The 12,377-nt window shown below is 46.5% G+C and overlaps 1 protein-coding gene across 2 annotated transcripts in view; it reads right to left on the bottom strand.

The window, feature by feature from the left end:
* Positions 1-12,377, bottom strand: part of LDLR (low density lipoprotein receptor) — a 33,618-nt gene extending 21,241 nt beyond the window's left edge. Inside the window, exons 1-2 of one of the 2 annotated variants that reach the window (XM_061422199.1) lie at positions 12,163-12,377; positions 1,192-1,314 (exon numbers count right to left, since the gene is read on the bottom strand). In XM_061422199.1, the coding sequence (XP_061278183.1) occupies positions 1,192-1,314; positions 12,163-12,229 (190 nt within the window). In that variant the 5' untranslated portion in view covers positions 12,230-12,377. The remainder of the gene's footprint in view (positions 1-1,191; positions 1,315-12,162) is intronic. The other variant, XM_061422197.1, reaches the window with a different exon arrangement.

The raw sequence follows: 12,377 nt of genomic DNA, 5'->3' as shown, positions 1-12,377 counted from the left end.
GGGAATATATTAATGCTACTAAACTGGTCACTTTTTTTTAATTTAAAATTTTGGGGTGGCTTTTTAAAAAAATCGAAGCATAATTGATTTACAATGTTGTGTTAATTTCAGGTGTACAGCAAAGTGACTCAGTTATACATGTGTGTGTGTGTATATATGTATATATTTTCTTTTTCAGATTCTTTTCCATTATAGGTTATTACAAGATATTGAATATAGTTCCCTGGGCTATACAGTAGGTCCTTGTTGATTATCTATTTTATATATAGTAGTATGCACCTGTTAATCCCAAATTCCTATTTTATTCCTACCCCCAATGGCCTAATTCAGTGGTTAGGACTCTTAAGCTTCCACTGCAGCTGTTATGGGTTCGATCCCTGGTTGGGAAGCTAAGATCCCACAAGCCACCTGGAGTGGCCAAGAAAACAAAAAACAAACACACAAAAAGGCTAATTTGTGAGACTTCCCTGGCAGTCCAATGGTTAAGACTTTGCCTTCTAACATGGGGTGAAGGTTCGATCCTGGTTGGGAAGCTAAGACCCCCATGCCTCGAAGCCAAAAACCTAAATCATTAAGAAGCAATATTATAACAAATTCAATCAAGACTTTAAAAATGGTCCACCAAAAAAAAAAAATCTTAAAAAAGGGCTAATCTGTGTAACATGAACCTCAATGAAAAAAAAAAGAGGAAAGGAAACTTTAAAGGAAAGTTCCAATAATATCGTCTCTGTGTGCATGCTAAGCGTTTCAGTCTTGTCCAGTTCTTTGCGACCCCAAGGTCTATAACTCGCCAAGCTCCTTTGTCCATGGAAGAATACTAGGCAAGAATACTGGAGTGGAGTGCTCTACCCTCCTCCAGGGGATCTTCCCAACCCAGGGATCAAATCCGAGTCTTTTACATCTCCTGCATTGCAAGTGGATTCTTTACCTCTGACCCACCTGGAAAGCCCAATATCTTCTCTGCCCATCTCCTAATTCATAGAAGAATACATTAGTATGCTTGTCAATTTCTACCACGTCTGTCACCCGCTATCATCAAATCACTTTGCCATCCAACAGAAATTAACATGTTGAAAATTAACATTGAAAATGTTTAAGTGTAACACAACTATACTTAGATTTTAAAAAAAAAAGGAGTTAAAAAGAAAAGGTTAGGACACACGTCACGTCCAAAGGCGGGGAGAAACTCACTGCACGTCTCCTGGGATTCATCAGAGCCGTCTTGGCACTCGGCGGTCCCATCACAAACCCACTTATAGGAGATGCATTTCCCATCTTGGCACTGAAACTCGTTTCTCCCACAGTTGTCTTCCACTAAAGAGAAGGAAAGGAGAAGGAAGAATCAAGGCTGGGATCACAAAATGACCCAATTCTTTGTGTCTCTTTCCTGCCAAGTGAAGAATGAACCAGAAATACAATCCTACTGCAGCAGTCAGGTCTCCAGGAAATCAAACATACACCACAACTAAACCGAGTGAACCAAAAGTGTAGTGGAGGATGCGAAGGACACTTCCTAAAAAGAGATGCATCCCCAGTGTGAGATTCTGACATCATGGTTGGTGAGTCCAAAGTGTGGATCCACTGGGCGATGGGGACAAAATATTAGAACCTGGGTGCACATTACCAAAGAAAAGGACATGAATTAGCATGTCACAAACCTGTACTGGAGACAGTACTAAGGAAAATTGAGACTGCAGAAGCATTAAGCTGGAGGAAAACTTGAAAAGCTTTCTCCAGTAGGTAGAAAGGAACTAAAGAGATAAAAATTGGGACTTCTCTCATGGTTCTGTGGTTAAGAACCTACCTTACAGTACAGGGGACACAGATTTGATCCCTAGTTGGGGAACTAAGATCCCACCTGCCACTGGGCAACTAAGCTCGTGCACCCCAAGAAGCCCACATGATGCAGCTGAGACCCAGCACAGCCCCCACAAAAAGGGTATATAAGTTATGAGAAATGATTAATGTAGAGGTCAGACAGCAGAGATCCAGCAGAGAAGATAATCATATAACTAAATTTCAGATCTAAAGAAGTGGGTTGTTGCTGTTCAGTCGCTGAGTTGTGTCCAACTCTTTTTGACCCTGTGGACAGCAGCATACCAGGCTTCCTTGTCCTTCACTGTCTCCCGGAGTGGGGGCTACTCTCTAGCTGTGGTGCTCTGGCTTCTCATTGTGGAGCGTCTCTTGTGGCAGAGCACAGGCTCCAGGCCCACAGGCTTCAGTAGTTGTGCTGCACGGGCTTAGTTGCTCCGAGGCATGTGAGATCTTCCCGGACCAGGAATCGAAATTGTGTCTCCTGCATTGGCAGGCAGATTCTTTAGTCCTGAGCCACCAGGGAAGCCCCTCTAAAATACACGACTTTTACACCTTGTGGCTCAGATGGTAAAGAATCTGCCTGCAATTCGAGAGACCTGGGTATGATCCCTGGGTGGGGAGGATTCCCAGGAGGAGGGCAAGGCAACCCACTCCAGTATTCTTGCCTGGAGAATCCCCATGGACAGAGGAGGTTGGCGGGCTACAGTCCATGGGGTTGCAAAGAGTCAGACACGACTGAGCGACCAAGCACACAAAGAGAGCAAAATAATACTGACTGCATTTAGTTTTAGGTATCATGCTTTGATTCAGGGGCATTGCTACGTGTGAGCTATGATCAAAGCAAACTTTTATTGTGAAAGTTGCTCATTCCGACTCTTTGTGACCCCGTGGACTATACAGTCCATGGAATTCTCCAGGCCAGAATACTGGAGTGGGTCAGTCATTTCAGTCACTCAGTTGTGTCAGACTCTTAGGGACCCAACGGACTGCAGCACACCAAGCTTCCAATAAACTTTTATTGGTTGGTAATAAAATTGGTATTACTCCTTTAATCTTTAAATATAAACTTTGATCCCCTTCATAATCTAAAGTAACACAGTTAATAAAAATTATGATCCAGTTTATCTCAGGATACGGAAATAAGACCAAGAAGGAAGAAGCTAGCAGAAATTTCCTCATGAGTCAGATATTCTGAAGGCAAATGATATGTAAAATATAAGTTCGGGCTGATGGCTACGTTTATTATATTTTTCACTACGTTTGTAAGAAGAACTGTTTTTTATCACTTTATTTTGAATGTTGAGTGAAACAAACAAAAAAAATAGTTTAATAGTTTGCACAAAATGTATTCATTTGCTCATTTTGCACAAAGGCAATTAATGAACTCTTCATGCACAAGGCAGAAACTATGTCTCCAGAATTAGTCCATTCCTGGGAGAAACTTCCAGACAAAGAGATCCTTGATCCTTGAATGATTCTTCTTATGCAAGAAGTCTCTTCTTCCTTCATTCTGCATATGGGAGAAGATTCAAGATCTTACATGCTTTGTGTCTTTTTATGTATTCAGATTTTCCCCCCTTGATATTCTCTTTAAGTGGACTTTCTGGGTGGCTCAGATGGTAAAGAATATATGCCTGCAATGTACGAGACACAGGAGACTTGGGTTTGATCCCTGGGTCAGGAAGATCCCCTGGAGGAGGAAATGGCAACCGACTCCAGTATTCTTGCCTGGAGAATCCCATAGACACAGGAGCTGGGTGGGCTACAGTCCATGGGATTGCAAAGAGTTGGACATGGCTGAGCACGCATGCATGTACATTCTCTTTAAACACTCAGTAGATGTGGTGCACAGGATTAGTTGCTCCGTGGCATGTGGGATCATCCTAGACCAGGGCTCCAACCAATGTCCCTTGCATTGCAAGGTGGATTCTTAAACACTGGAGCACCAGGGAAGTTTGAGACCTTCAAGTTTTAACTGAGCACATTACCCAAGGGAGGATCTATAATTTCCCAGCTTCCTTTGCAGCCAGGTGTGGCCATGGGACCAAGTTTAAGCTAATGAGCTGTGAGTGAAAGTAAATGTGCAAACTTCACGACCTTAGAGGGTGGCACTGACAAGTTGATTCCTACTAGTGAGCATTTTGCCCCTCTTAACCTCAACGTACAAGATAAAAACTGACCTAATTAGATATGGTGGAAGGTCAAGCCATAAAAATAAGAATGATCAAAGGCACTCTTTGAAGTATGGCTCCCTGTGTCCAATTGCTAATCATCAGCCTTGCCCTTAACGCTCGGCAATAAAAAAAACCGAAATAATGCAATTTGCAGCAACATGGATAAACCTGGAGATTATCATACTAAGTGAAGTAAGCCAGGTAGAGAAAGATGAATATTATACAATATCATTTATATGTGGAATCTTAAAAAAAAAAAAGATACAAATGAACTGATTTAAAACAGAAATTAGACCCACAGACATAGAGAACAGATTATGGTTGTCAAAGAGGAAAGAAGTGAGGGACAGATAAATTAGGAAATTGAGATGGACACATACACGCTACTATATATAAAATAGATAACCAACAAAGACCTCCTGTGTAGCACAGGGAACTATATACTCAATTATCTTGTAATAATGTGTAAGGGAAAAGAAACTGAAAAAGAATCTGAATCACTGAAACTAACACAACATTGTAAATCAAATATACTTTACTATATATATATATATATATATATACACGTTACTTCATACATAGAGATATAAAGGAAAAAAAAACCTTGCCCTCACTACATCATGATTTGAGATTTTTAACTATAGTAGGAAGCCATTGCAAATAACAAGATATTTTAAAATGTGCGTTCGATTTTTATCTCACCTTTTTAACATATCTGGTTTTCTATATAATTATGGTTTTTAATGTACACCAGATGATAGCATAGTTATATGACAAATAATTTTATTAAGGAGAACATGCTGGATCTGGTAAAAAAAATTTCACAACCTCAGATCCCAAACCTCTGCAGTCCCTTCTGGTACAACGCCCCCTCCTAACTCCCTCCTCTTTGCTTGGTTAACAGTTCAGCTTCGAAGCTAACCTTCCCCAAAACTGGGTTTAGCAGCCCATGGACTTCCCAGGTGGCGCTGGTGGTAAAGAACCCACCTGCCAATGCAGGAGATGGTAAGAGTCACTGTTCGATCCCTGGGTCAGAAAGATCTCCTGCAGGAGGGCATGGCAACCCACTCCAGGATTCTTGCCTGGAGAATCCCATGGACAGAGGAGCCTGGCAGGCTACAGTCCATGGGGTCGCAAAGAGTTGGACACAACTGGAAGTGATTTAGCACGCACGCATGCAAGAGCTCTTAAAACACCCATTTCTTACTCCTAACATACAAGATGGAAATCATTTGTTTACCGAGTCCCCCAGCCTAGATTTAAACTCCTGGAGAGTAAGGAATGTCTTTTTCTTCCTTTCAGCGTGAAACCATCAGAGCCCAAGGCCTGAGTCAAAACAAGATTTGTTGAGCTGTTATGCCCCAGTCAGAGACAGGTCCATCATATTACTACTGGGCAAAGATTTTGGAAAAGCGGAACTCTTCTAGTTCCATCTCTTCGGAGGGCAACAGGGCAGAATCTGTCAAATTTTAAAGTGCAAAGTCCCCGGGACCCAGAAGAATTATTAACACAGATGTATAACAATGTCAAGTTCAAAAAGGTCCAAAGCTTTTTTTCCCCCACTGAGCAGTGTGGTTTGTGGGATCTTAATTCCTCGACCAGGAATCAAGCTTCTGCCCCCTACAGTGGAAGCTCGGAGTCCTAACCACTGGACAGTCAGGGAATTCCCTGTCCGGTTTCTTTTGCTCGAGTACATACTATTCATGTGCCGTTCTAGCTCAGGCACAACTAACCGATAATGATAGAAACTGGGCTTTCCTGGTGGCTGAGAAGTAAAGAATCTGCCTGCAATGCAGGAGACACGGTTTGATCCCTGGGTCGGGAAAATCCCCTGGAGAAGGAACTGGCAACCCACTCCAGTATTCTTGCCCGGAGAATCCCATGGACAGAGCAGCCTGGTGGGTCCATGGGCTTGAAAAGAGTCGGCACAACTGAGTGACTAACACTTTCACTTTTCGCAATGACAGAAATCAGATTAGAGGTGCCTCTGGTCTGTGTCTGGCAGGTGAGTAAGCTGAAGAGAGCCGGGAACTTCCTGGGGGGAGAGAAGTCCTCTAGGTCCTAATGAGAGGTGGCTACATGGAAGTAGATGTCTATCACAACTCACTGAACTCTTATCTGTCGATTCTATAGTATGTTAATTGCACCTTTCATTCAAAAGAAACAAATTCTGGGTCTTCAAAGCTCATTGTCCAGTGTTCCTGCCCAGAGGAACAGTCGGGTGAGATTAGGAGAGAGATGAGTGGAGGGGTGGAGGAGGCTATAGGTGATAAAGAGAGAAATACATACAAGGAGTGTTTAGAAGCATCAACAGAACTTGGTAACTGAACTTACAAAGAGACCAGGCTGGAGGTAACCCCAGTGGAGAGCTCAGGAGATTCAAATGATCTGAGCTCTAGAACCTGCTGCTATCAGAAGACAGACTGATAATGTAGCCCAGCTACTGATCCAGACAGGACATCGCCCTCTGAGGTGCCTCTGCAATGTACCCCACACCCACTGATTCACAGCTGAATCATGATTATGCCTGAAAAAGGAAATGACTCATTTCTGGCTTCCCACATGGGGTGGGTAAAAAGCAATCAAAATTCCAGGACTCTCAGAAAAAAAAAGTAAAAAAAAAAAAAAGGAAGTTCAGGCAAGGGGCATTCTCTACAGAGGAGGAGGATTCTGGAGGAGGAACTTCGCCATCTGCTCTCCCAGCCAGGAGATGGCAGTTTCAATCATCGCTAATCCACTTTGCCCAAGGAACCATCTCACATGCAGAATGTGCTACTGGAAAGGCTAAAAATATTAAACCATCTTGAAAGTGCAAAAATGAAAGTGTTAGTCGCTCAGTCGTGTCCAACTCTTTTGCAACGCCGTGAACTGTACCCCACCAGGCTCCTGTATCCATAGGATTCTCCAGGCAAGAATACTGGAGGGAGTTGCCATTTCCTTTTCCAGGGGATCTTCTCGACCCAGGAATCAAACCCAGGTCTCCTGCATTGCAGCCAGATTCTTTACCGTCTGAGCCACCAGGGAAACCCTACTGGAAGGGCTAGAAACATTAAACCATCTTCAGTTAGGTTCAGTTCAGTCACTCAGTCATGTCCGACTCTTTGCGACCCCATGAATCGCAGCATGCCAGGCCTCCCTGTCCATCACCAACTCCCAGAGTTCACTCAGACTCATGTCCATTGAGTCAGTGATGCCATCCAGCCATCTCATCCTCTGTCGTCCCCTTCTCTTCCTGCCCCCAATCCCTCCCAGTATCAGAGTCTTTTCCAATGAGTCAACTCTTCACATGAGGTGGCCAAAGTACTGGAGTTTCAGCTTTAGCATCATTCCTTCCAAAGAAATCCCAGGGCGGATCTTCTCTGGTGGTCTTCTGCACTCTGCACTCCCAATGCAGGGGCGCTGGGTCTGATCCCTGGTTGGGGAACTAAGATCCCACATTCTGCAACTAGGCCCATGTGCCACAAACTAGAGAGCCCCCACCTCGCAACAAAGATCCAGCATAGCCAAAAATAAAACTTACAGTAATAACAAAAGTAAGAGAGAAAGAATAACAACCCCCTTCCCTGGACACCAACGAGCCCTCCCCTGGGCAGCAGTTAATCAAATATTTTCTTGTCATAGATGGCTGAAGACCCTACCAACAAGAAGACCCTACTACTACATATTTCTACCTGAACAGCTGTTCATCCAACAGCTGGCCATCAGCTGTAACATCTGAATGAAGAGTGAATGGATTTCACCATTACCGACAGCAGTCAGCTGGGAAATGTCTCATGGCCTTGCTTATATGGCCGAGGATAAGGGACAGTGAGCACCCAGGAGAGCACCTCAGGATGGGTGTCCCGGCAGTGGGCAACCCCCACCTGAGCGAGGAGTCAGAACTAGTCCTATTTCAAACACCACAGCCCAAAGAAACAAGCAGCTCTTTCTTATTTCCTCCCAGTTCCACAAGCAAGGTTTGGGTTTTGTATGTCAGTTTCAGTTGAATTTCAGCAAATGCAAACCAGAGCACTACATCCCATAACTCCTCATACTGCTGCTGCTGCTGCTGCTAACTCACTTCAGTCGTGTCCGACTCTGTGCGACCCCATAGATGGCAGCCCACCAGGCTCCCCCGTCCCTGGGATTCTCCAGGCAAGAACACTGGAGTGGGTTGCCATTTCCTTCTCCAATGCATGAAAGTGAAAAGTAAAAGTGAAGTCGCTCAGTCATGTCTGACCCTCAGCAACCCCATGGACTGCAGAGCCTTCCAGGCTCCTCTGTCCATGGGATTTTCCAGGCAAGAGTACTGGAGTGGGTTGCCATTGCCTTCTCCTCCTCATACTATGCTATGCTATGCTATGCTAAGTCACTTCAGTCGTGTCCGACTCTGTGTTACTCCATAGACGGCAGCCCACCAAGCTTCCCCGTCCCTGGGATTCTCCAGGTAAGAACACTGGAGTGGGTTGCCATTTCCTTCTCCAATGCATGAAAGTGAAAAGAGAAAGTGAAGTCGCTCAGTCGTGTCCGACTCTTAGCAACCCTATGAACTGCAGCCTACTAGGCTCCTCTGTCCATGGGATTTTCCCGGCAAGAGTACTGGAGTGGGGTGCCATTGCCTTCTCCGCCTCCTCATACTGGGGATGCCTAAAATTACATACGCAACACACGCCCTCCTCCGCAAAAAAAGAAAGCAATCGAAACTCTAGCCTTTAGACCTCTCCTGTCACGGGTGAGGAATCAGAAACAAGGTTATCGAAACAGAAAAGGAGAATATACATTTCTGCTTTTTCTCCAGTACACATAATGAGGTGGTAAATGCTTTCAAGGTTTTCCTTCCGCGGATACTGAAGATAGTGGTTGTTCAAGAAAACCAAAATAATACATGGAGGGGATTCCCTGGTGGTTCCGAGGTTAGGACTCAGTGCTTTCACTGCCAAGGCCTGGGTTCAACCCCTGGCCAGGGTACTAAGATCCTACAAGTCGAGAGGCATGGACAAAATAAAATTAAAAAATAAATACTTGGAATCATTTTCTTGAAAAAGAAATGGCCTGGGTCTTCCCTGGCGATCTAGTGGTTGGGACCTCGCTTTCCAGTGCAAAGATACCAAAGGCCTCAGAGCCAAAAAACCAAAACATAAAACAGAAGCAACATCATAACCAATTCAATAAAGACTTTCAAAATAAGATGTTCCACACCAAAAAAATCTTAAAAAAAAAAAAAGAAAAAAATGTCTGAAGCTAAGAGACTTAGCAGAAAATGAATGAAAAATCCTTTTGCCAGTGCTCTTTTCCACAAGAGGGACCACCAAGATATTTTCCCCAGAGGTGATCTCCGTGGTAGTTTGTCGTCTGCTCCTTTGAGGGAGGGGTAGCCAGTTTCTATCTCTGTTCACTGCTGACTACGTGCATGGTGTCTTAGCAACACATGGTTACTTGCTAGACAGCGGAGCAGAGTGTGGATGCTGTTAATGTACTGAATGTGGAATGTGAAAGGCAATCAAAGCACTGAGCAAAAAAGGTATCTAGAATTGGGTCTTATTAGGGGAGGAACCCTTGGAGAAGGCAATGGCACCCCACTCCAGTACTTTTGCCTGGAAAATCCCATGGATGGCGGGGCCTGGTGGGCCGCAGCCCAAGGGGTCGCCGGGAGTCGGACACGACTGAGCGACTTCGCTTTCACTTTTCACTTTCATGCTTTGGAGAAGGAAATGGCAACCCACTCCAGTGTTCTTGCCTGGAGAATCCCAGGGACGGGGGAGCCTGGTGGGCTGCCGTCTATGGGGTCACACAGAGTCGGACACGACTGAAGTGACTTAGCAGCAGCAGGGGAGGAACCCTACAGATATGAGCAGGAATGCCCTAGAAAGACAGCATGAGGCAGACAGCTCAGAAACATTCTCCCTATCTTTAGTGAGTGTTGCCCTGAAAGATAAATATGCCTGACAATGACCAGTGAATCCCCCTGGGGCTTGTTGTTAAAGCAGTTGTTGTTTAATCACTAAGTTGTATCTGACTCTTCCCGATCTCATGGACTGCAGCATGCCAGGCTCCTCTGTCCTCTGCTATCTTCCGGAATTTGCTCAGATTCATGTCTGTTGAGTCAGTGATGCTATCTAACCATCTTATCCTCTGTTAAAGCAGACACAACTTAGGGGAACACTCTACTTTCTGAGTTTGGGTGTGTCCCTGGCATATTTGATACCCTACATACAACTGTCAATTAACTGACTTTGATTTGGCTAAAGGAAAGAAAGCAAGCAGCTAAGATTCCAATTACTACCATTCCCAAAGTAAACAGACAAGAAATTCCCGCTCCCTTGGGGCAAACTGGAGTAGCCAGGGCTGCTACAAATGTCTATCATTAAGTTAACAGCAGAGTAGATACTTAGTGGAATACACAGCAGAATACTGGAGTGGGTTGCCATGTCCTTCTCCAGGGATCTTCCGGACCCAGGGATCAAACTCAGGTCTCCCACACTGCAGGCAGATATTTAGTAGCTGTCCACTCACTCTCAGGAGTCTGGGGAACACACCCAGACTCAGAGCCTCCTTGAGAACCAAAATACATGATTTCCTCAAGCTGCCCAGTGAAAAAGGAAACTGAAGCAACATATCTTGCTCAATGAAACTTCACTGCCATTAATATCCTCTTAGGGAAGGAGTGGATCTGTGTGTGAAATACAGGCTCATCAACTGTCTCTTTTCCAAGCCACCATCCCTCTGCTTCACACAACCCAATGGCTGAATTATTACAATAACCCTCTGCCATGTGGCTGAAATTCTCCTTCCTTTCCTCCCAGAGGAAACTGTGATGTGTGTGTCTGATTCCAAGAGTTCAAAGGTCTCCGCTCAAAGCCACCCCTCCCCCCCATTAAAAAAAAAAAGCTTCCTGCATCCTGTTCATGGGACAATTTCAATACTTTTCTAGGCCCAGATGGTTGTTAAGCTGGAAAAGGACCATTTCCTTATTATCCAGGGCGAGGTCAAATGTCTCTCTCAGCCACTGGATAACTCAGGATGTTGCACCAACTAGCCTCTTGCCCAATTCTAAAATTCAAGCCCCTTAAAATGAAAGGTTGTCATGTTGTCATGAGAGCAGTTCAACTGAACTCATTTTAGCACCTATGAACAGACAAGGCAACCCCAAAGGGGTCCATTCGGTCCCAACTCTCGGTCCCTGCCCAGGCACGGATGAAAGTCTCCGTTAAGTGCCCTTCACGTCCGATCCGGGAAGGACTGGAGTTTCTAGGCAACGTTTCAGACTGGGAAGGGACTGAGGCCTTGGAGGTGGCCTGGGGGTCACGTCTGCGAACTGGTCCCAGTCGGGCGGGTCGGAGAAGCTCCTGAGGACAAAGTGGGTACGAAGGCATCACTGCAGACAGAGGAGGAAACAGGCCTTGGCCGAGCGGGGCTCAAGCGTTCGGCCGGCACGCTTGCAGAGCTTCTCCAGGGGCCCGGGACTTGGCGCAGCATTTGTGACGGGAGCCCCAAATGACCCGAGGAATCGCCTTCGACATCCTCACGGAGACCTAGCGAGGCGCGAGGCGTGCGCCAGCCCCGCCCCACGCCGCCCGGGCCTCAAAAACCACCGCCTCCCATTGGCCAAGGGGTGCGGCTCGAGGCTCGCCTGTTCGAATGGCGTCCAATGGGAGCTCGGGGGAGGGCCCACAGGGCTGAAGGCGGGGCTGGAGGAGGTGGCTAAGGACGGAAGCTTGGTGAAGGTTAGAAGAGTCCCGCTCCGTTTCGAGGGGCAGCAGCGCCCTTGGGAAGCACAAAGCCAACTTGACCGCCGCCGTAACCCCTGAGGGTGAAACGATGTGAGGGAGCGCCCGTAGGGCCTCCAGGCTGAGCAGCCCGTTTTCGGGCCCGTCTCACCCCTGGAATAACTCTGGGAGGGAGTACCTCCTCCTAAAGCGTACCCGGCTCTAAGAAAAGGAGAGTGGTCCCCCATTGGGGGGATACTTGTGGGGAAAGCCGCGTCGCGTTTCCCTCCCAGACCCCTCAGACACCTATCCCCCAAACCCTTTTCCCAATGCAGCCATTGGGGAAGGACTTTGTGCCATTTTCCCACGTCTTCCATGGACTGAATGATTTTTCATTTTCTCTCCCGCCGGCCCCCCAAAATACCAAGGGGCTCCCCAAATTCAGGAGCTCACCCCTATCCCGCGCGGGCTTCCGGAGCCAGACTTACCTGCAGCCTCCCCCACAGCGATGAGCAGGGCGATGGCCCAGCGCAGCCCCCAGCCCGCAAGCCTCATGATCCCAGCCTCCGCTTGTCACGCCCCGGCCCAGGCCGCTGTCCGCTCGCAGTGACCGCTCTGGAAACCCGGGCTTCGCGCGGCCCGGACGCGACTGCACGCGGGGCGTCAGTCATTTGCACCATTTCTATGTGAGGTTTCCCGGAGA

This window comes from Bos javanicus, chromosome 7 (assembly GCF_032452875.1).
Source record: "Bos javanicus breed banteng chromosome 7, ARS-OSU_banteng_1.0, whole genome shotgun sequence".
NCBI lineage: Eukaryota > Metazoa > Chordata > Mammalia > Artiodactyla > Bovidae > Bos > Bos javanicus.
This window is presented reverse-complemented; position numbering and strand designations above follow the sequence as displayed.